At 37.3% G+C, this 26,073-nt stretch overlaps 1 protein-coding gene across 2 annotated transcripts; it reads left to right on the forward strand.

Moving 5' to 3' along the window:
• Positions 1-25,367, forward strand: LOC139115281 (gamma-aminobutyric acid type B receptor subunit 1-like). Of its 2 annotated transcripts, none has more exons than XM_070677290.1 (18): positions 1-182; positions 4,713-4,994; positions 5,992-6,129; positions 11,849-12,019; positions 13,044-13,145; positions 14,997-15,062; positions 15,448-15,642; positions 16,289-16,444; positions 18,561-18,683; positions 19,283-19,346; positions 19,558-19,634; positions 20,302-20,452; positions 21,042-21,183; positions 21,520-21,627; positions 22,402-22,527; positions 22,652-22,821; positions 22,970-23,129; positions 23,606-25,367. In XM_070677290.1, the coding sequence occupies exons 1-11, from the start codon at positions 15-17 to the stop codon at positions 19,605-19,607; spliced, it is 1,515 nt and encodes a 504-aa protein (XP_070533391.1). In that variant the 5' UTR covers positions 1-14; the 3' UTR covers positions 19,608-19,634; positions 20,302-20,452; positions 21,042-21,183; positions 21,520-21,627; positions 22,402-22,527; positions 22,652-22,821; positions 22,970-23,129; positions 23,606-25,367. The 2 variants fall into 2 exon arrangements, with proteins under 2 accessions (XP_070533391.1, XP_070533392.1); XM_070677291.1 differs by lacking the exon at positions 13,044-13,145 and adding an exon at positions 13,641-13,742.
• Positions 25,368-26,073: the final 706 nt, after the last annotated feature.

Consider the following 26,073-nt stretch of genomic DNA (forward strand, 5'->3'; position numbering starts at 1 on the left):
ACGTGCGTAGATCAATGAAAGTCTGTATCTTTCGCTTTCAGTGGCGGAAGAGATTCAACAAATTGTCTTCAACGCGAAACAATCAGGGAGACGTATTGGAAGCTTCGACCCGTCCCACCAGGGAGAGTATCTTCATTAAAGCATTGCGTTTCCACAGCAACAGGGGAAATCAAGTCAATAGGGTGAGTAATGGCACACAACTAACAGACAAGCATCTTGCTTTTTCTTAAAATCTTGCCATCGGCGATGTGACGAAATCAGAAACTAAGCTCTTGGCGGACACACATCCGACCATCACAAGTCCTGATGTTGGCTTCGGTCGCTTGGAGTTCGTGTGATCATGATGCACATACGCTGTACGATGCACTTAGTCTAGTGGTTAAATATAGCAGTTCCCAACGAAATACTACTACCGCAGACGTTACACATAAATGTAGAATAATGAAAAAGGTAGTCGCTGAACCTGTTTTTGCCTTTTCCCCTTCAATTTGAGAAACCTTCATTTTATGTGAAAAAATCCCATTCAATACTGTGTATGATCATATAGTGGTGCTATCGTCTGAAGTAGTTGTTGGCATTTTAATTGGGAACCTAGGAGCTTTCTTCTGACATGTATTCTTTCGTCGTACAATATTTCAACCCGTGTAGACACACCTCATTAGATCAACTATCCCAGACTTCGGGAATGCCTCCTTGAAAATTATTTGGGCAATAGCTCCACTCTTGTACAGTGGCTGTACTATGGTATGGTTTCGGTCGCTCCAAGCGACGTACTTTTATCATGTTTAACGTGATGTTATTAGTATACACTTTATGAAAATGTGGTTGTTTTGAGGGCGTGTCTCTGAAATTCTTAATTTTGGCGTTAATGTTGCAAAACAGGGAGCACTCACAGTGAAGGAGTTCATAATATTCGCTTGTTTACACAGTACTGTGAGTATTGAGTTTCGTTTATTGAACCTCTCTTCCCGTAAGGGAGCTGCCATTATTTACGGCTGGAGGGGTCAGTCGGAGGAAATTCATAGGAAACAAAAAATTTCGAGTAACCCCCCCTGCTAACCATGATGACTTTGAGTAACCCCTCTCTCTAACAAAGAAATTTTGACTGATCCCCTCACCCACTTAGAAAAGTTAAATATCAATACAACGGTTTGTAAAATTTAAAAAAATACAGCAATTGTAAAGAACTTTCAAATCGTGGTGTAGGCCTACCCTGCTAGATTATAATCGGTTATCTCATGACAGTTAAAAGAAGGTGAAACAAACGAAATGAAATTCAAAGTCACAACAAAATACAGATATTAAAGCTCACGCTATAACCGGTATCATGACAAGGTTATCACAAGGATATCTGACTTGGCAGAATTTGAAATTACAGGAGGAGAACATGCGAGAGGCTGAAGGGGAAGTGTCAGAGAAGGTGTCCTTATCTTGTGTGGAAAAGTTTGTGAAATTGATATGTGCAACGGTGCAGTCTGGTGCAATCTGAGAGGTGTTTTTGATTTGTTTTTTTTTTACTAAGTAAGAACATCCCAGGGGAGAGCACGAGAGGGGCCCCCTCTCGCATCGAAAAATTTGAGAAATTAATGTGTGTATAATGGTGCAATCTGAGAGGTGTTTCAATTTAAATTTGCACTCAGGTAAACTTTGAAAATGACATTTAACACTTATATTTTGTTACAGTTTTTGCATGATCAGCGTTTGAGCCACAATATTCAACAACCAAACAATGACAATACATTTTGTAAAAATGAATCCTCAGTTTGCTAGATATTAAAGACCAAAGAATATGCAGGAATGGAAAATCTGCGACCTTCTTATGTCATTTGCAAAATCTTACATTTCTGTAAACGATATTAGATGGCCATCAGCCCGAGTTAGTATTTTTAATCCATTCATTGTTTGAAAAACCTGAATAGGGTTAAATGGCATAGTTAAACGTCAAAATGGTTACTGAACTGAAGTCAATTAAAATATAGATTTCTGTAATGATATAGGCCTACGTAAAGGATTAATTCACAACAGTTCAGTTTTGTCCTGGATTATGTGAAAAAATTATGAAATCGATGTGTGCAATGGCGCAGTCTGTTGCTATCTTTTAGGTATTTTAATTTGTTGTTTTACTAGTAAAACTGTACACCATAAGGGGGAGCACGAGAGGGGGGTGCCCCCTCTCGCATCGAAATGTTGAGAAATTTATGCAATGGTGAAATCTGAGAGGTATTTCAATTTATTTCGCAACAAAAATTGAATAACCCCCTTCTTTCGCTCCACATTTTGAACAACCCTCTTATAAGTTTCAATCTATTGAGTGACCCCAGACCGTAAATAATGACGACTCCCTAACATGCTGATTTTGACACGTATTTCCGTCGCCTTGCTGTGGCGGATAGCCGTGGCACCCAAAGATTCTCTCACGGGTTGAATGAAACGTATGTTTTTTTCATCTCAATGATCTATTTTCGGGACATCTATGGATTATAACTGACATTTTATTATATACTATAATGTTTATGACTCATGAAACCCTGAACTGTTATCGCTCTATTTTTACATACATATATATGATACCTAGTGGAGAGTTTCATTTCAAGTTGCGAGTTCCGCGGCTAGCGTCCACTTTATTCTGTCCAAATCCGTTCCCGCCCGCGGTGATTCGCCTAGCGAGGAGCCGTTGTCGTTAAAATGTGTCAACAAGACTATCGTTCTCTCGCCCTTTGAATCTGTTGTCAATGACAACATGGATCAGCGAAACTCTCAATTCCACGGCGGTCACTGCCGAAACGAGATAACAAAAAATAAAACGCCAAGATTTCGTATAGGTGATTATTACCCATGTTATATGTGTATCAACACATGTAAAGAGGAACCTGCGTAGTAAATATCATTTTATGAATCGAAACTACTGATTCTAGCATTGCCCGACCACGAGACCATTCATGGTAAAAGTCACGTCAGCCGCCAGAGATTGACTGACGCTAGCGATACGAGTAACTACTTCGCTTCCCCTATAAGTATTGACAAGGGTCACATTTCATCCATTAAGTTAGTATTCGCCTCGAAAGTGAAAAACTTAAACTTGTACTCAAACCTTTCCTCAAGGAATAGTTAAACCATTGTCAAAATCAAGAATAAAAATCAGGGGTCAACTTGCAAATTTTGGTACTAAAGAAACAAATTACTCAAGATTTACCGATATTTGAAATTCAAAATGGCCGCCATCCCTGTGTCAACTCTGTGGAGAAAAATAAGGTTTGGGGTTAAGTTCGAAAAATTAAGAAAGTCAAAAGTTTTCTTACACAAAGAGCTTTAAAATGAATCCCCACAAAAGGTAGATCAGAAAAGAATTATAAAAGTTTGAGTGTCCAAATATCTGTCCCCGAGGCACGTTCTACCTTTAATTCAATAATCCGTTCGTTCAAGTTTCAAGTGAAATTATAAAGACGTTTTTGGTAAAGATAGATAAATTGTAAAAAAATTAACAGATTAAACTAAACAATCAATCAAGAGAGAGAGAGAGAGAGAGAGAGAGAGGAGAGAGAGAGAGAGAGAGAGAGAGAGAGAGAGAGAGAGAGAGAGAGAGCCTTAAAGGGATACAGTCACCTAAACTGCGCTCAAAGGTCGTATGGGACCCATACGACCAATGTAAACATTGTATCCAAGGTACGATGGTGATTGATGAAAGTTAAAACATGTCTGTCATAATCTACATCGTATAATTGAAATGGCACAGGTATGATGATAGGTGCATCTAGATATCGTGTACGAAATACATTGTTTCTAAGCAAGAAACTCGCACAAGCGCAGTTCCGACTACTGTTTCCCTTTTAACAGTTGACAGACCCGTTACCTGGTTGCAGTCCTCTAGGACACATTTTATAGTGATTAGTTTTCGCCTGGCTCTCATTTGCTTGAGTTTAAAATGTCAACACTATCCCTGTACAATTGTGGTTACTCTGGTATTTTATTGTGCATCATTAGTTGCAATATAATTGATCAACGTTATTTATGTCCTTTTTCCTGGGTCATTTGCTCCGCTTCTCATCCAGTGCTACGGGGTGAGGTTGGGGGCATGGAGAGATTGACTCGCAGGACTTTTGCTTTAAAATCGCAGAGAATCGAAGGACTTATTACTTCAAAATCTTTGAGAGGGGTACACTTTTGAAATGAATCGTAAAATTTAACGATATAAAGTTATGAGAATTATTGCTTAGTCGTCCAAAACACTTGATCATGTTTTATTTTTAAGTATTTAAAAAAAATAGGGGCTAGATCGTAGACACTTGACATAATGCCCAATCGATGTAGGAGAAACGAACAAACTTCTTGGTTAACAATTTAATCTGGCATCATTTCAGCAGATTCATTTAAAACTGCTTACAAATATATGAAAAGGGCAAAGGGCAGGGGGTTTTCATTCGTCGAAGTACCGATAACTTAAGGGGCCAATTTAACAAAGAAACAATGTTGCATTGCCCTGCCCTGGTAACAGAAACTAGGTCGGCCATAAAGGGAGCCATATCAGGCACAGCTGTGGAGTGTGCAAACTTTACTCCATGCGCCCCCTTTTCTTTATTTATAACACCATTAGCAGACTGTAGGATTCGAACTGGACATAAAACAGAACAAGAAATTTGCCCAGAAGGAAGTCCCATAGAGCCAATGAATCGAAGGACGTATAAAAACCCATTTCTTTGATATTTCCCCACCAGAATCAGCATTTCTGGACAAGGATGTTCGACATACTTTGGCGTTGGCCCTTCAGTCTAACTCATTTGTATACTTGCGTGTTCATGGTGTTGTTTCATCGATGCCATACACATGCGGAAAACAAAACAAAACTGACCCTCGCTGGAGTCATATCGTTAAACACTACATCAGGTTGGTCGTCTGGTGGTATAATTCCAGCCGTCGAGCTGGCACTAGATGACGTCAACAACAGATCCGACGTACTTCAGGACTATGAACTAACGTTGGATTGGGAAGACGATAAGGTGAGAGCTCAGTTTGTCCGCAAACAATGATTTTCATACGCACATTTTATGCGAATTTTCGTTGCTCCTTTTCTGTACGTCATGAGTTCACAATTTCCTTGCAACTCGTGGGTAAGATGTCAAAAGTTGATGATTTACAGTTTTTCGAGAGCCTATTAATTTCTTGTTGTGGAGGAGTTCTGACATTCTATGATACTCAATGCAAAGACGTTAAATGTAGCTTCTACAGAAAGGTAATGGCTAATGTTCATACGTCTACTGTATTATCATTGCCACAGGAGTACCTTTTGTTTCAACTTCCTTGTATAACCCAGAAAGACGATCTTAAGAAGGAACACAATTGGAACTAATTTTGGATGATTGGATTTTCATATTTTTCAAATTTATCAAAATTTTAAGGTGCCCTATAGCTGAATGTTGCAATATTTCCAATAACTCATAAAAACAAGTGTGTAACTTAAAAGTTAAGTGGATGTGGTTACATGGACAGATTAAACCGACACTACTTCTCCATTCAACTTCGTGTTAAGGGTGATATATATGGCCTCAAAACAATTTTAAAAGGCGTATATAAAACATTTGTTTTTGCTCTTGCTGTCGCCATTAATTAATGTTTTAGCTTATAGTGTTGTCAGGTTGTTTTGTCATAGCATAAATACATAAACAATTACCCTTTGCTATTACTACTTTATGGTTGTAAATGATATAATTGGAAGCAATCTATTGCTTACACTGTCCTTTGCCGACCTCGTCTTTATTGAGAAGATGTCTTGTAATTCGGAATATTGACCAAAGTAAGCTGCATGAAAGAATCAAACCACTACCAACGCGTGTAAGCAAAATTATAAAGAAAATAAATGGTAGTAAGACCTTTCATGCTTTGCAAACATTGTAAATGCTATTTGTTTTCGTAAAATACCCTCACACTTTGATCACCTTTCGATATATACCTAAATTGTCTTAAATCTTGTCTTTTTCTTTTTTTAATTTCAAATAGTGTATACCGGGATTGGCGAGCCATCTTCTGGCTCAGCATGTGTACAACGGCACTCAGAAGATCATGGTGTTGGGAAGCGGCTGTTCCATTGCTACGGTGTACGTAGCTTCGTTCTCGCATTACTCGAACTTGATACAGGTTTGTTTGCTTTCTCTGTCTGTCTGTCTGTCTGTTTGTTTGACTGTCTGTCTCTCTGTCTGTCTGTCTCACATTGTCCATGATTCTACTATAAATTGAAAGTTGCTCAAAGATATAGGTGTAAGAGATGCAATGCCACGTGCATCATGGTCGAGGAAAACATGGGGATAAAAACGGAAAGCAAATGTGTAAGATAGCGGATAAAGACTTATCGGGGGAAAATTCACATATTTTAGCGACAAAGGTGAAACTGAACAAGCTATTGCAATGCAATGTTATTGATGATTTGATCACAACACGACTGAAGTATGTAAATTTAACTGTAAGTCCTGCTATAATCGTTGTAGCGTTTAACATGATGTCCCGCATCACTTTTTTGAACGCATTCAATCACGGGAAATGCATCATCATCCGTGTGTAGGAAATAAACTGAGGCTCCCTGCCGCTCAAATTTTCTCATTTTTTCCAGGATTCCCTGCTATCCACACGTTATTTAGTGTCGTCGCCCTCGGCACCTTTACGGCAGTAAATACAATTTGTTTGATACAGTCGTTTGAGAAAATCCACATATGTGCTGATTCACATCATAGCAGACAGGTCATTAGGAAATCTTTTCGGATTTTGAGGTGCTGACGTCGGTGTTAATACACCCAGCAAGCAAGCAAATGTAACAATATATACGTAGGGTGACTTATTACAAGTGTGCACGCCACATCGATCTGCCGCCACGAAGTGCAGAGAACAGCATGGACGGTAGACAAAAATGTATGAAAAGTTAATTAGACACGGCAATTATATTAAGAAGATATTAACAGACTTATTGAGACTAAGCTGACCTGGAAGTGGGGATGTAAGACGTGAGTACACTGGCCATGAAAGTATTCAGTAATCGGTGTCAAACATATCAGAGATGTGACAACAAAGGAGAAAGAGAGAGACAGAGTTACATGACCCTATCCGCTTGGACATCATCCGACAATCAGATAAACGCCCTTTACGGCATTCACCACAAGCATTTAAACTGCTTCGCCGAAAGGGAATGACGCTTTTACAGGCGTTTTCTCCAGGAAAAGTTATTTTCAGATTTCCGGGACTGTTGTGACCCACTGGTGTCTTTGCCCGTGAGTGGCCTCGCAAAACCATTAATTAATACGTTTTATGTGAGCGTGGTTGTCAGACGATCCAGTTGTCAGAGCGTGATAAATCTATAGGTTACAGCGATTACCATGTGTACATGTTCGTCTGAACCCAATTAAGCGTGTTTACTGTACAGTTGAGTATTAACACCAAATATTGTAGCTCACACACAATCACTAGCAACAATTCATTTCAAAATATCATTCTCTTGCCTGTACGAGCAAGCACCACTTTAAGTCATGATCGATCCTCGAATTATTGTAATCGATGAATAATTAATAAGTGCGTCGGCGTTGGTGATTCGCCTTATATGTTTTATGTCAATTTTCATTCACTATATCGTGTATGTTTGTAACCTCGGAGAACAGCGAACCACAACCCCAAACATAAAAAAAAACAAAGAAAAATAAACAAAAAACCTCCAAAAAGGAATAAAATAACAAACAGAAACACAAGGACGGGATCTTGTCGAACCTTTTGTGTATGAAAAATCGCTCCTGCCAACGTTATACGAGAAAGAGAACTCAAATTTATCGGCTCATTTTTTGCATAGACCTTAAGCTATTTTTCGCTTTTCCACCATTCAAGTAGATTTATTTTCTCAATAATTTATCAACCGTTTCAATTTGAACAGCACGCCATTATCTTTGGAACTTCGTTTTATGGACTTGTACAGTAGACAAGTCATCCGACCTACTTATTATGACCCCTCTCCCAATTCAACAGTTTCCATCCATGATAGGTTTTCCCAAAGATGAATTGACTTCCGAAGCTAGAGGTAAAAGGAGATAAAAAAAGAAAAGATGAATGGCCATGACAGAGCACATGGTCTTGGCAAATCCTTGTATCACGCGTACAAAATAAAATTCCATGTGCACAGTGGTATCTTTCACATCCTCGGATAGTCAATGTTACGCATATTCATAAAAAAAGAAAGAAAAAGAGGCACGATTTTATTGCGTCAGTTATCAGAGTCGGTCACACATCACAGTTTCGATACGCTAATATCCGATGTAATTTTCCACGAGAGGGATCACTCGCTCTTCATATTTCAATTTGCGTACAGCGCGGGCTGTTAGTTAGAAAGAGTATGTAATAACCATATGTACTTTGCTTAGAACAAAGGGAACGGGTTGTATTTCTCATCTTCGCGTGCATGGGTCTGGTAAAATCACTACAGCCTGTTTATCACGTTCACTCTGAAAGAAAAATAGATGTGAGAAAGAATGCGATACTCCAAACAGAAAATGATAAACATCGATAGCGTGACAAAAGCATTGTACAGATCTGAACAGGGAGCATATCATTTTCATTACTGCTGTATCTACAAATTTCTGTATAGTTGTTTTATGTTAGTAGTTTGATACTACTTGCGGAAGCAAACATGAACAAAACAAATAATCCCTAAAATAAAATAATCGACAAACCGAGTTTTAAAGGGCCTAGGATGAGGAACAAACGTATAATTTATTTGGCCTAATAAGAGACAGTACCGTCCGATAGCCTAAGGGACGGTAGATAATGTACTTAAAAATTCGCGTTGTCTCTGTTTGACGGAAAGGTTGTCTGACAAGTTATAATCATTATCTTTTATCGCGTTTTCACACTTTCCATATTGTCATCAAGCGGTTGGCTGAACCAAAACAGCTATGTTCGGCTTTTACATGATCTTCGGTTTGTCATGCTTCCTGCTCTATAGCAACTTAGGGAGTCTGAAAATATTCATAACCTGATTGGCTGTTTGGAAATAATTCGATAAGAACAACGAGTTTTAACAAACCAATCAATTGGGTAAAAGCTTCAAAGACACTTGACTTTAACCCTTAGTAACTTTTTGACTTCGACACTCAGGAAATCACTCTTATTAAGTAATTTTACATGTTCAATTTAACAAGTCTCTCTGGAAATTCATAAAAATGGCAACATGGGCACGCTTTGACATTTCAGATGTTACAGTTGTTTGTGTGGAAATCATCGAATAATCATATAAAATAATGCATATTTGTTCATTTTTATAATCATTGCCCTATAATCATACCAGATATGAACTGAATATGCTCACGTGTTTTACAACAGGTTCATTAATAGTAGTGCGCTTCACAGAACAATAAGATATATGTTATCACTATATGAAGAAGGTTTTATTCAACATTGCACAGTACTCTCAGATTTTAATCACTAATTACAAAACTTAATTTAATATGCAAATGAGCTGTTAATTAACTTGACACTGCTCAATGCTTCATGGGACAATTAGATATCCATCAGATCAACATTTGTAGCACGTTTCATTTAATTTAATGCTGTAATTTTAGAGTAATGTCACTAATTACAAAGTTCATTAAATATGCAAATAATCCCTAAATTAACTTGACACAATTCAATGATTCATAGCACAATTAAATATTTATCAAATCAATATCTGTAGCACGTTTCACAAATTTGGTGCCGTAATTTCAGAGTTATATACCTAATTACAAAGTTTATTAAATATGCAAATGAACCCTTAATTAACTTTACACTAATAAATGCTTTACAACACAGTTAGATATCTGTCAGATCAGTATATGCAGCAGTTTTCATCACATTTGATGCAGTTATTTCGGAGTTATATGACTAATTATAAAACTTCATGAAATATGCAAATGAGCTAATTATTAACTTGACACTGTTCAATGCTTCTCAGTACAATTGGATATTTATCAGATCAACATCTGTAGCAAGTTTCATCAAATTTAACGCTGTAATTTTGGAGTAATATCACTAATTACAAAGTTAATTAAATATGCAAATAAACCCTTAATTAGCTTCACACAAGTAATGCTCTACACCACAATTAGATATCTGTCGGATCAGTATCTGCAGCAGATTTCATCACATTGGTGCAGTTATATAGGAGCTATATCACTAATTACAAAACTTCATAAAATATGCAAATTACTTTTTGTTAACTTGACACTGCCAAATGCTTCTCAGTACAATTAGATATTTATCAAAACAATATCTGTACCCAATTTCAAAGACTTGGGTGCCGTAATTTCAGAGTTATATACCTAATTACAAATTTCATTAATATGCAAATGAACCCTTAATTAATTTCACACTACTTAATGCTTTACACTACAGTTAGATATCAGTCGGATCAGTATCTGCAGCAGATTTCATCCGATTTGGTCAAGTTATATTGGAGTTATATGACTAATTACAAAACTTCATAATATATGCAAATGACCTATTTATTAAATTGACACTGCCCAATGCTTCAAAGTATAATTAGATATATATCAGATCAATATTTGTTGCAAGTATCATCAAGTTTTGTACAGGAATTTCAGAGTTATCTCACTAATAACAAAAGTTCATTAAATATGCAAATGAGAAGGTATTTGACATGACACTCACAGTACCATCATAATGTTCTGAGATTGTCATCTGTGAAAAGTTTCATGAAATTTTGTGCAGTATTTCTTGATATATGTCTACTCTGTCATTACCGTCTCCATAGGGAAACCATTGTACGGAAAAAAACGATATTGCATAACTTCATTAATATGCAAGCCACACTAACCAAAATCTAATCAGTTCTTGCAAGTAGCATATGGTACCTGTGTACCAAATCTGACTTGAATCCGTTCAGGCGTTTTTGAGTTATCGTGTAAACAGACAGACAGACAGACACACACACACACACACTAACACACACACACACACACGGACAGACAGACAGACATCGCTATGACAATAGCCCACGTGTTTACACACGTGAGCTAAAAATGACTGATGACCCCCTTGTTTATTTATAATCGTTTACATGCATGGATTTTAAGGTCATAAAGAGTAATGACTATCTAAATGCATTTTAATTTTTGTTAATTTCTCTGTCCTATCGCAATGATGGATAATGACACTCATGCACTTGCTAATTAAACTGTAATGTAATGATCCGTGTGTGACATTAACATCAGCCTCGTCTTCGCCAATACCCTCTTCATATATTATACATCATATTTATTTCCACGGCAATTCCTGGCTGATGATCGAGGACGGGTTCTTGAAAATATTTTCTTGCCTGAACATCTGTATACACCGCTATCTTGCATAAGCTTAATATACATGCCGCAATTCTTGTTACGTATCATACCTGGATGTTGGTATATCCATGGTGCAATTACAGCGATCTGATTGGTCGAGACGTGAAAAAAAAACAGCGCCGTATTCGTGATATAGCACACTCGGAACACGCATGAACTCTGAAATAGAGAAAACCCTTTTAAAGTTTCATGGCAGAATTTAAGCCTTTGGTTATGAAATAATACTATAAAGCACTTCGGCAATAGGTTTTGTCTAGTTGACTCCATAAATGTACTCACTATTGCTCGTGTTTGTATGTTGCCAACTAAAGTCAACGCTCGTGATATAACCGTCGCTGGGGTGGTTCATTTCTGGAAAAACATATAACTGAATCAAACTAGAATAAAATATTCCTGGGACAGGCATATAAACTGCCCGTTTTGAGTTAAAATTGGTATATATTTATTTTCACGTTTGTTTACCTATTTCTATTACGCTGTTTTTTTCAAAGGTATCGTATTCTGCAGCAAGTCCTGAGCTGTCGGACACATCGTCTTACCCGTTGTTCTTTCGAACCCAACAGTCCGACCTGGCACACAACACCGTCAGAATCGCCATAATGAATCGATTCAACTGGAAAAGAGTGGCAGCGCTTTACCAGAACGAAAAGTTTTTCGTACAGGTGAAAACTTCCAGAATTCACATGCATTATAACTTAAGCTTTTGTACGGGTCAAAAAGTGCAGGGGTCAATCAAATGAAAATGATTCTGTTATATTAAAAGGCTCCATCGCTAAAGATACAGATACTGTAGTATACTGTAATATCCGGGTTTCGATTCCCCTCTCCTCAGATTTGTAAACAATGCTTTGCCCGAACATTAGTATGGTATGGAACGACCTACAAAGCAGATATTGTTTCCTCTGGCAAAATTGACCTCTGTTACAAGTTTGACTTCATCCACAAAAATGACCTACTTTACAGGACAACGGGGCGATTTACTTCAGCCGTTCTATCAACGTCAGGAAACTTTCTGTCTGGAAAAGAGTTTCTGTACGTAAGACAAGGTCACACATAGAGTTCCTTTCGCGTCGACTTGTCTTGATTCGGTACAGTAGTAATAACAAAACTCATCAAAAATAATTATTGACTGTGAAGTTGGTACGAAATTGTGAAAAGGCGATTCCTGTAAAATTTTCGTCCTACTTGCGATCCATGAATATCAGTACCGCGGAATTACAAAATCATGGGAAAAATAAAAAGTTAAACTTTGTTTATGGCATGACGAATCTATTATATGATGCCGACAAACAAAGTAAACAGTAATTTTGCGCCACCCTGTTGTGTTATGAGCGACAGCGAACGAAAGGTCTGTCACTTCAAACAATTAATCATCGAATGCAGTGACCTTTGCAAATCGAACTATAGTGCATTCCCAGTAATGCTTTGTTACAGTTTTCCATGTGGGTGTTCGCACTATGATAATTTAGAGCGTGGGAAAGACATTTGCTACGGATTTCAATAGTATTGCGTCATTGCATCTTAGAGATCGAGACAGCCATAAGAACACGCGATGTAAATAAACCAGTGACGCTAAATACGTTTCAGGGAAACTTCCCCAAGAGTGATTTAAAAACCTAGAGAATCCTGCCATGAGCCTCGTTATGAGTAATTTGCTATAAGCCTCGTTCTGAACTCTTGTCCAAGGTGATTGATCAACTGATTCAGAAAATGAGACGTCATGATATATCGTCGCTGGTCTCGTTACCGTTCGATTATCAGCCTTCAGACGACCTGAGAATCGTTAAGGTAATATATCCTTTGATAAGCATCTGGGTCAGTTATGATGACCTTTCCAGGTATGCAGATTGGAAAAACTCAAACGAAGCCACCATTTTACCTTATTCAGAATGCATAGAGACACCATTATGCAAAGTTTACGTCAAACCATGATCACTGATACTCTCTCCGAGTAACCCTAGTCAAACTTTGAACAAATCGCTTGAATATACTGTGATTAATCTTTTGGTACATTGAAAAGTCCCATGTTTGTTGATAGTTTCAATCGCGCGATGGTAAAATTTTATGGTGAAATTTATCTTTTCTTTTCTAGTCCGCAGTTAGTTTGAATACTACTGACAAAGATTTAAAACTAGTTTTCCACGCGCTGTCTACCTTAAAATAATGAAACAATGGCTTCATGATTTTCGAAAGCATTCCCGGAAAGGTGTATCGTGACGGACTGCAGATAACAGACAACGATGATAATCCCGTTGTTCCCTTTACTCTCCTTCTTCGCTGAAGATCATAAATCAATTCTTGTCAATGTTAGAGGACGCTGACGTTGCATTGGTGAAGGCTCTAATGATTCGGTCAGATTCCGAACAAGAACTTCGAATAGTGAAGGTAAATATGTTCATCAGACAATGGTTTTCATCTGGATCTATGTTTCCATGCATTAACTGTCGTCGTTGTTTGCTGGTTGAATTTTTAGACACCTTCACCTGTAAATCGGAAGAACTGTTGTATGCCGTATCACATTCAATTGTTCTCGAAAAATCCGCTCTGCGCCTACGTGTGCCATAGACGTGTGTAAGAAGGAAACCAAATGGTTATATAAACCATGCCATGTCATCTTCCGCGCTCGATTTTACCGTGAAAATCAGCAAGTTCATCTGTCATGTAACCGTCGATCGTTCCCTGTCATTCTCAAAATTCATACCTGATACTTAATCTGCTTCAAAAACGCTCGTTTCGTGTGATTTTCGGCCGAATTCAACGGACACCTCGCCAAAACATAAGCATTTGCAACGTTCCAGTCACCTCTTGGACACTTACTAATATGACGTTGGCGCTGCCTACCCATGCGGGGTGACTGGAATGTTGCTCACTCATATGTTTTGGCGATGTGTCCGTCGAATTCAGCCGAAAATCACACGAAACGAGCGTTTTTGAGGCAGATTAAGTATCAGGTATGAATTTTGAGAATGATAGGGAACGATTGACGGTTACATGATAGATGAATTTGCTAATTTTTACCGTAAAATCGAACGCGGAAGATGACATGACATGGTTTTTATAGCCATTTGGTTTCCTGACTTGGTTCTTCTCAGGCATATGTACACACGTATATAGGGCATTGAGGCGCAGAACGGAATTTTAGAAAATACTTGGCTGTAGTATGCGCACGTCCTACCTTGCATCATGCCTTACCGAGTGACGCTGTGGCGTTTTATTTTTCCATTGTTTTCATTTAAGTTATCATTTCGAAAACATGACTCCTCACCATAGCTCAGTCGTTTCTTCATAAACGTGTTCAGTATTTGTCACACACTTAATTTCAGGCAGGTATTATCTAGTTCACTGTGTGACCCAAACTAAATGTCACCAGATTCTAAATCGAATGCAAAAGCAATTACAGAATTTGGGAATTCGGGAAATGCACTTTCAGGTTGACAATACAATATCCATTGAATGCTAACGTCCGCATATTAGTTACCTCACATTTAGAAGTTGGGCCGCCACGCCACGTTTTCTTGATAAATTGCACATTTAACAGGTCAACACGACCTTTCCCAGTACCTTACGAGCATGGTCGCTGGAAAGTTAAAAGGCAAAAACTAAACAAAAACAATCAAGCCTTTTTCTATTCCTTTTCAGGAAAATGATGGTCGAATCATCGTCGTGCATTCTTACGAAGACCATGCGAGGGCTCTGTTTTGTGCTGTAAGTGAACTTTTAAACACGCCGCACCAACCCTTTATTTTTAAGTTAGTGTTTGTTCCTGAAGTGTTGGTATGTCATTTATCATCAAAGCTCATTTGGAAAGAGCGTACTAATGTAAGATAACATTTTTACACTTTATTTACTATATTGACGCTCGATGTATCCGTAAAGCAGCACTTGTTTTAGTCAAATTTTGACTGTTATGACTCAGCAAAAACTGAAACTGAAAAAGATGAGCAAGTGTTTTTAATGAATTACGCATGCAGATCCAGGTAATTGAATGGAACATGATTTATAGAGAGACATTTAATCGTATGTGATATTCACCACTTTTAAAATTATTGTATGTATGATGACATACACGCTGATCTTTTTCCCCCGAAAGGCCTATCGACTCGGTATGTATGGATCGGAGTACGCCTGGATGATACCAGGTTGGTACGCAACTGAATGGTGGAGTGTACCAGACGACAGAATTAACTGTACAGAGAACGAAATGAGAACAGTGTTGGAAAGCGTTATAGCAACCGTACAGGTCGGCAGTGACAATTCGTCGAACCAAACAACAATTAATGGAGAGGTAATATGAAGTTTCACCAACCTTCAACAGTATCAAGTAAAAAGCGTAACTGTTGCTGTACTGGAGACGTCATCCAACTCTAATTAGTTTTGTAAAATGTTCCACTCCCATAGGTGGCCTCGTTTAAATAGATGTCATTTGAGATATTTGAAATTGTTTTTATCAAGCTGTAAGATTTTCAAAATCCAAAATAGCATTTTCCAAGGGTCGAATGCATAGGCGTCAGTATATCTATAGTATTGTCATTTCCAGTTGAAATAAACTAAGTGGTTAACATCGTTAAAGGGGAAGTTCACCAAGGATGATTTTTTACATATGTGCTAGCTTTGTGGTCATTTACCCCGGAAAAGCTATTTTCGCCATTTATAACTCGCACCATATTTTACAAAAACCGATAAAAATAGTACAGTAAGTTGCCAATGTAATTTTAATCATGGGAAAAAGCTACAGGCTCGGAGCTTGCATCACGTGATATGGAGTTATAAATAGCGAAAATAGCTTTTCCAGGGTAAGTGACCACAAAGCTGGCACATATGTAAAAATCATCCTTGGTGAACTTCCCCTTTAAGAAAACTCTAGCAGTCTCTGTCTGTCTGTCTGTCTGTCTGTCTGTCTGTCTGTCTGTCTGTCTGTCTGTCTGTTGCAGACTATCGGACAGTATGAAGCAAGATACCTACATCGTCTGCAAACTCATCCCAAGTACAAACATTTGGTTTACCATGACTGGCATGGCTTAGGTTACGACGCTATCTGGGCAATGGCATTGACCCTGAACTCCAGTTTGGAGGAGGTTTCTCGTTCGGTGAGTAGAAACCATGACAGTAGGGAACACTATAAGCATAATTATGCCTCACGTCCTTTGCCATGGCAACATGTAAAAATCCATAACATGATTATATAATATATTGGATCACAAATTGTATAGAAAATTAGATGTTGACCTACATCTACCCTACGTAGGCTCAACGTCTGTTGCTGCACGTATGCTAATTGCTATCCAATAAGACATGTCTTTGGCTTAGTCTTCGTTCATTGTACGTGTGTCAATCTTCTTGCAGCAAGGAAAATATACTCGTTGTATTATGATAGGAACGTATTTTTGGAGGTTACTTTGGCGCTGCTACGCTTTCCTGAATCTGAGGAAGGGGTAACAGCAGTGTATTCCCAGAATGTGCTGTTTTCCCGTAATTTCCGTATATAGCGGTAGGTTTCAATATTTTAGACCGGCTACTACTGAATTTTCCGAATTTCGTAAACCACTGGAATTACGTTCATGTTTTAATGCGTTTGTAAAACAGTCAAAATACATTTCTTTGTAAATGTGCTCTGTCTGCTTTTGTCTGAAAGACAGGTGCTACGATGCTTCTGCACAAAGAGGCCAATACTAGATTAGTTCATACTGCAGTCTTTCACTCACATAGTCAAACTCCGAAGATAATTTCGTTGTATTCAGTTCTTGTTGTAACCGATCCTTCGTGTCTTCGTAAAATTTGCTTCGTACCCGGATTCTCCACCACGTGTTAGGATGCGCCACTAGTTGCAATGGGTTTAGTGGAAAGAGATCTTCTCCTTCCTTTGTCCTGGGGATTATTTCGTTTAGCTTACTGAGAGATAATCAGGATCTTCTCCATTCCAAGTATCGACTCTACGGAGACGTTGATTTCGTTTCAAGGTATTACAAGGTATTTATTCTAGGTAGACACGCTGAAGTTGCTCATCGCAAAAGATACAGCTTCTCCCATGTGTAGATATGTCACGGTACGATAGGATAAAGTGCTAGCGCAAGAGCCAAAGAAAAAAATTTAGTCGTTTGTCGTCGGCGTCTCCCTCTCGCATACTGTCTAAGCACGTTTATGAGACAATACATAAAGGGCGTGACTTCATGGTGCAATAGATGTGAATTGAAGATAAATAATTATTCAATCATAAATATCAATGTAACTACTGAAATAATCGTACAAGCTAAAAATTTACATATCGCAATTAATATTTAAAACTGACACATAACACAACCATCAGGTTAACTTCTTTTATTCTTTCGTTCATTTGTAGACGAAATCAATGCCATGATACACACCTAGTTGCTAAAATTAAGTAATTAATAGATAGATGCTCATTTAACAATTAGAACCTGCATGACTTTGGCACAAATTTAGTATTTTGCATATTAACTTGTTTACCCTATTCGTAATATCCTGCAAACATATGTTGTTTTACGTCGACTTTCAATGAACTTATAATACTATGGTTTTAATTGATGATATCAGTGTAAGCAACTCTAGATGTATATACCGTTGTTTAAATATTGAAGACATTTCATCCACAGATTACTGATGCCCCTGGTCGATGTCAAGGTCATAGTCCGTGAAATGATCAAGAAATGTAAACATCGTGTAGAGTCTAAAAGGAGCGTTTTAATGGTTGTATTGAATCACACATACCCTGTTTAGCTAATTAGGTCAGGGTTGAAGAATGTGTACAAATCTGGTTTTTGTCAGAGTTATAGAAACCCGAGTACTTGAAACCAGCTTACTTTTCTAACCTCTTTAGCCAAGTTCTTACCATTGTGCGCTTCGCATCGCGCTTGAAATTGTCGCCCAGTTTATATTCATCGATTTTACAGGCTGTGCTTCATCGGCTGTTCAACACACCTTAACGTAAATACATGCATTACTGAAATTTGTTTGTGAAATATTACAACTCTATATCGATTCCATCAGATTGGTTACAGTTCAAACTCTGTAAGTTTGAAGAAACTAAAATCACAAGATAAAGTTTGCAAACCACCACATTTTAATTTTGAACTTAGCTTCGTCGCTGAATGTTTAAATTAACCCCGACAGTGCTGTATAGGATGTGCAACGACCATAAACTAGTTATCGCATATTTGATTTTTTCTAAATTCTGATTTCTTGCAGAATGTAACTGACACAGACGGATCGGTAAGGGGGAAGAGGTTGGACGACTTCAACTACAGCGATGACCAAATGGCGAATATCTTCAAGACACACTTTGCAAATATTTCCTTTGCTGGAGTTTCGGTAAGAGGAATATGCCAACTCTAGTAACCACCGCTTGCTTTAACAAACCAATGAAAGCATGATGATGAAATATGACACTTCATATCATAAAAGCAAATAATATTGGCAATCTGACCCCTCGGCCTTGTAAAAGTAATCTTTATCGCTGCATATTAGTGTGGTAAAGCACGGCACATTGTTACAAACACGAGATCTGTCACTCAGAGCATTCAAATTAACACATAACTGATGCACCGGTTTGATCCGGTTTGAACCGGTTTGAACCGGTTTCATCCGGTTTGATCAGGTTTGATCCGGACTCATCCTCTGCACAATGAACATGGCTTTTAAATCAACAAAAGTGGAGACAGGTAGAGTTATTCAACTGGTCATGTTGTTTTCTCCGTAGTTGCCTTATTCAAACGCCTGAAAGAGTCCATATCCTCAACATCAATTAATATAAAAACAAGCTTTTAAGAATAGGAAATTGCAAAACAATCATAAACACTATATAGCAGGTAACATTTATACATTTTCATAACAATTAATCTTTATTTCGAGACAAAATGTTTGGTCAGGTAACCGATAATATTCTCCTTTTTATTCTTCTTCTTTGCCAGGGTCAAGTCTGGTTCAATGAATATCAGGACAGAATAGGCAAAATGGCTATTTATCAAATTCGAGGTAATGTTATACTACAGTTATGTTTTTACAACGTTCTGACTGACTTTCATCATATAATACATTATTATATATATATATATATATATATATATATATATATATTATATATATATATATATATTTATACGTACAACATATAGCATGGATATAAGGCTACATGCCTACCTGTCTACCTATCTATTTGTTTACAAGACTATTTCATACCTTCTAGATGGACAGAGAGGAGTTACCTTGGTGAGTGCGATTCCGAAGGAAATATGAGGATATATAGACCATTCGCATGGGAAGGTATGGGAATGGACGTTCGGTTTCATTTCATATTTTTACTGATTCTGACAGTGAATGGAAAAAATAATTTGATCACGAATTTGCTGTCGACGTCTTTTGAGTCGCCCGAATCTAGAATTGAAGCCAATATTGTGCATCTCAAACATTTAAAGTTGGATCATTATATGACTCACTAAAACTGCTAAGTGTATATTGCTAATAACTGTGTCCAGTTTTCTTTAAATTAATTGAGCACCTTCCTTTTTGTTCGTGTATATTACAACACATTCTTACATTTCATGAAACACAATCACTAATAATGGTTGGGGTCTGTGAGTTCCCATTACGGTTGGAACTAATTTTGGATAATTGGATGGTGACGTAATGTCGATTTAATCTGCCAATGTAGCCTCATCTGTTTTTCTATTGAAGTTATACTCTTGTTTTTTATGAGTGATTTGCAATATTGCAACATTAAACTATACGGCACCTAATATTTTTGAGAAATTTGAAAAATATGAAGATCCAATTATCTCAAATTATTTCCAATCGTGTTCATTGTGTCTTTCGAAACAGCCTTTTTACGTTGTCTTACGTCATGCGGAGACCATGGGCCACCTATTAGTTTATAATACTACTAGTATTTTATCTTTGCTCAAATGATACGTGTATTTCCTCCGAATGACAGGGGGTCACTACCCTATTGATGGACAACGCGTTGAGTACAAGATCCTCAGTATAAGTAATGGACATTTCATCACATTTGCGGTATTTTCCACGATAGGAGTGACAATGGCGGCAACGTTCTTCGCTTTCAATGTTAAATATAGTCACCATGGGTACGTTTTAATTAATTAATTTATTTATATATTTACACATAGGATAGCAAATTTACAGACACTATCAAGTAAAATTTTACAACTTGAGCCGTCATCTTTCCATGGGTCCAAAAAGAGTCATTTAAAAATTGTTAAAATCACTGAAAAATAAACAATTAGCAGCAGTCGTTGTCAAAGTTATTTTTCAAAGTTTTCTTTAATACAGCCGTTCAAAGAAACCTTAAACTTAAACTTAAACATGTATTTAAGACTGTGGCTACAGCCTAGACTTTTCGCTTTCTTAAATGAATTCCCAGCCCTGGAGGCATCTATTCCTCGGGACGTATGTACAGCAAATGTTCAATGACCACAGTCCGTGTGAAATTGTTCAGTGCAATCATGAAACGTGGTTTAACATGTACTTTTGAGAGAAAAATCTCGACTAGAGTCTGTCTTTACGCGAAAAGAAGAAAACGGGGACAGACAGGGAAATAGACTGACATGCAGAAAAACTGGTAGGCTTTTAAACATGACATTGACATTATTGTTAGGTCTAGGAAGCTTTCCGTCTGTCAATCTGAAGGTTAGTATACTAATTTTTTCTTTCAAGATTTGTGAAGTTATCTTCTCCAAGAATGAACAACATCATATTGGCAGGAATATCTTTGGTTTATTTGTCAATCATCCCGCACGGACTTGCAGAATGCGCTTTCATGGGTGACAACTTTACGGGGCGCACCATCGGCTGTGTGGTGAGTATACTTTGGAGTCTCCTTTGGCCATATTGAAGGGTCGAGAATGTTCTTTTTGCAGTGTAATTAAACAAAAGTTAAGAGTGAGTCGCGAAGTAATGATGTTTTGACATGAAACTAATTTTTATTTGTCCCTGTTTAACGTTTGTCTCAAGAGAAGGCGACTGTAAAATTCTGGAATTAGTCTCAACGGCATTGGGTTCTTGCACACTAAGTCATGGCACCAGACGAGATTGTGACTTCATAAATGTAGTCAGAGGAAGCGTCGGAAGAGAAAAAGACTAAATGCGCAATATATATATTCTTTGTTTCCTTTTCTTCCTAAATCTTTCACAGACAGCAGCCTGGTTTCTGTCAATAGGTTTTTCCCTGGCGTTTGGTTCTATGTTCGCTAAGACCTGGAGGGTCCACAGAATATTCACGACTCTGACGCCAAGGCCTGCGGTATGTTAGCAACTCCTAATTGCTTCCTCTCCCTCAGCCGCTTTATCCCCGAAACTCGCCGACCGGGTGGTAAAAGGAAACACTGGCTGGTCGTTGTCGCTGGTCTTCTTTTTAATGATTGCTATGACATAAACATCAACGGTGCTTCAGCAAATTTTGTATTTCAAAAGCAATAAATACGGAAAGTAACCCTGTAGACGTCCGGAAGATTTGTTCGTCTGAATACGTGATAACTGTCTGCTAGGAAAGAAACGAAGTCTCTCAAACTTACCGATTCACGGGCATGCTTACAGGGCTTCCCTTAAGAATCATTCTAGTCTAATACCAAAGCTCTGTTAGATGTATATTTTGGTGTAATTATCATTACTTTACTTTCCTATTTGAAATACAGCCACTCCTTCAACCGTCACGTTGAATTGCTTAGTTTTCAATTTTCAATCTGAATTGCTACGTCCGTATGTGTGTAATATCAGATATTATCTCATGAAGACCGAAATTTAGTCCTGACTAAAACTTATTCATTCACAAGAACACTGCACATTGCAAACTATGCTTTGTGTCAACAAAGCTTTCATTTTAACATGCTTTACGGATATAAACAGGAAATTGAAGGAATAAAATGAAGATCTTATCTAAATTTACCACCACTACTATCCATTTCAATAGGCCACTCAATAACATTTAACCACTCCCTAAACGCTCTAAATACACGCAAATATAAGAATAGATATCTTTGTATATCAATCCTATCTCTCTATATTATTACTTGTACAGAAAGTGAAAGACAAGCGTCTTATGATCTTTGTGTCAAGTTTGGTTCTTGTAGACATCATAATCCTTGCAACTTGGCAAATCGTCCATCCACGTGAGACATATCTGAAAAACATATCTGTCGACCAGGTAAGACTATCGTACAGGGAAAAATTCCAAAATTACATTTTTAAATTTGATTTGAAGTTTACTTTCGATTCTTTGTCCACGTTCAAAGAGTGGGTAGCTATAATATGCTTGTTTCCCATTCCAGGTTTCTGAAACAAGGACGCAAACTGTGAAGCAAGCCTATGACTGCACTTCAGAGTTCACCTGGTGGTGGACCGGTGCCATCTACGTCCAGAAAGGACTACTCCTTTTGTTCGGATGCTTCTTGGCTTTCGAAACAAGGAACATTCAAGTTGAAGGTCTAAACGATTCAAGGTCAAGTATTTTTGTTTGATGTATGCACTCTACTTAAAGAAACATTCTTTCCAACAATGTTTCACTATCGCGTCTGTCATTGTATATGCTTTAAGTTGTCTGTATACTTATTTCTATCATTTCTCATGGTATTTCTTCCCGATTGTAGGCAGATCAGCATATCCATATACAATATTATGATGGCCAGCGTCGTTGGAATCACACTGAGCCTGGCACTAGACAACAATCCTACATTCAGTTACGCTTTTGAGAGTTCTCTTATATTTTTGTGCTCGACCTCGACCCTGTTTATGATGTTTTTGCCAAAGGTAATATCATTCTATTAAATCTTGATTCACTAATAAATAAATGTTTCGTCCAGCTTAAAGGGCAACATTTTGAATTCTCCAAAAGTAACAAAATCCAAGCTTTACCAATTCTGACCCAAATAATACACTTGAAGGGTGTTCTCTGTGAGATCCACCAAGCTGTTTAACTTAATTCTAAAACGAAATGAATTTTGACAAGAGTTTCGTTAATAAGTGAATACTTGACCTCCAGTCATTGGCTAAATGTTCACGCCATAAACTTTGTTTCATATCCGTGTTTTGCCTTTAAAATTTATTATTCGGAATTTGTTTAGCTTCTAATATGTTCCCTAAGTAAAAACAAAGAGATATGGCAGTGAAGTGGTCTGATACGTAATTACTTACTCGATAAAACTTTGACATAGATTAACTGCAATCCACAGCTGTACATGTTGAGGTCTCATTTATATCTAATTTGACGTAATTGCCATTTGCAGATTTTCGCCGTTCGCAAGGACCCCACCGGAAGTAAATATTTACAAAAGCGAACGCGAGAAGGATTGACGGTGGCAATGACAATGGACGATCTCAGACGCAACGACGGAATGCGAACAGCTGGATCGGATGCTACATTAAACACGAATGTGGAGTGACTTTGACCTATAGAGTCCAGTTTTGGGAAAACACTCTTGGCAAGCGTGCAGGAAGACGTTTGTAATTTCCGGCTTCTGGTTGTTTTCATTTGCATATCTTATCTGCGCAATGACATTGACTTTAAACGATACTCATTCTGATTATCTGTACACTGCAGTGTCAAACTTGGTTATGTTTTCTCAGGGCAATGGAGTTATCAGAAGCAAAGTACAATTTACAGTATTGGTTTATCAGCGTTAACCTTTTCTGATTAAATTAATTGTGTAACTCAGAAAAGTTTAAATGGCTATCGACATATGAAACACTTTATTGCCAGATGCAACCGGTGTGTCAATTTTATGACGTATGAAATAGGCAGTTCTCATTCTTTTCATTTTGAAGTCAGTTTTTGATACCACCGTCGTTTCACCTTTATTTGTGTACATGAAAAGAGGGATTGCTCAAGAATGTCATGACGATTCATAATATAGTTTAATGATGTTCATGTAGAATTTCCTTTCGAAAGATTCCCACCGGCTTGGCCCATTTAGTATCCTTTGATTTAGCCTGTATTTGTAGCCTTTGCCGTATAAAGCATATCCTGATTGACAAGCTCCTTCACGAGGGCAGATTTCTCCTAGCATTTACAGTCAAGATTGAGTCTCCATTGAACTCTCAGCACCTACTTGTGTATAAAATATCTCCTTTATCTTCCTGCCCGTGAACTTGTGCCGTCTTTGATGGCTGCTGGACTTTCACCTACAGCCTCACTTGTCTACGCACATTAATCAAATTAAAGCGAACAATATGCCAACAGTTGAATAGGATAGCTGTGTATAGAAGTAAAGACTGAGACAGTGTTTTTCTCCTTGCACACGCACAAGTTGGTATCTTTATTGAAAAAAAAATATGTGTATCTATGACTTTTATATTTAAAAGTGTACAGACACATCGATGATAGATTAGTATTTATATATGTTTTCACAAATATTTATGAAGGTGTGTAAATATAAATTTACACGAGACATTCCTAATGATGTCTAAAACTGAATACTAATGACGTAATGAAATACAGATTGTCCATGTCTTTAAGATTGTAAATTGACTTCAAAGTATCCTATACCATGGAGGCAATACGAAATAATTAACGTCAAGTAAATCTCTGAATGACCAGTCTTTTCATCAGAAGGTCAATTTCAAGGCAACTATTTAGAAGTTGACAACCCTTAATTTTGTAAACAATATTTTGCATGATTAGACTCAATAGACATTTTTGAAAAAAAATTAGTCAGTTTTGCTGTGTGACTGACACTTTACTCAAATCTCAATTCACAATAGGTCTTAGCAATATATCAATAAAATGCTTACACTCTCCGATGATAGTTAAGCATACATAATCGTCATGTTTTAGTTGACAAAAGTTGAGATAACCCCCAATTTTGATGAGATTCGACGAGATGATGAAAAAGTGTCAATTCAAAGTCACTCAGCAGCAATTTGACGAGGGATACATTTGATTGATAGTGAGCACGAGAAACCATCTTGTAAGCACGGACAAATATTTCTTGAGCACAGGAAACTACAAAATGGTATTCATCAAATAAACATTAAATCTGTTTCTACTTCTTCCATGTCGTCAAAAGAACAATTTATTTACCTCAAAAATCTTAAAAAGTCTCAATTTTATTGAGTGACTGAGTCACCAGGGTGACATTAAGATCTGATAAGAATGGATGAACGTGTGAAGGAATGAATGAATGAATGAGTGAATGAGTGAATGAATGGACGAATAGACGAATGATGAATGAATGAACAAGTGAACGAAAGGAAGAATGAATGAATGAATGAATGAATGAATGAATGAATGAATGAATGAATGAATGAATGAATGAATGATACTTTTAATGAGTAACATTCTCATAAATAAAGGTTGGACATCTTCACAATTGACTCTTGCAAGTAAATCTTTTACTAATTTGTATATTAATGACAATTTATGACTTTAAAATATGGTAAACATACCACAATATCAGATATGATACAATTTTGTAAAGAAATCCGTAAGGAGAAGAAATACATGTGATAAAAGTGTGTTCATCACTTTTACGTAAATTAGTGACTATCAACTCAAATGTTTTAATTCCGCCTATACATCAGAATATCAAGGTCGACATTTTACAAATTAATTAAGAATCTTATCAAGTAGAAATATAAATTATAAGAATGGCTATAAGCGATTGCCTATTCATATCCCTCATTTGCATGTCTGGCAAAATTTGATAGTAGGTAAGTATTTTGTGTGAGATATCTTGTAAACAGGTACACAAAAGAA

The sequence above is a fragment of the Ptychodera flava genome, chromosome 17 (genome assembly GCF_041260155.1).
Source record: "Ptychodera flava strain L36383 chromosome 17, AS_Pfla_20210202, whole genome shotgun sequence".
Taxonomy (NCBI): domain Eukaryota; kingdom Metazoa; phylum Hemichordata; class Enteropneusta; family Ptychoderidae; genus Ptychodera; species Ptychodera flava.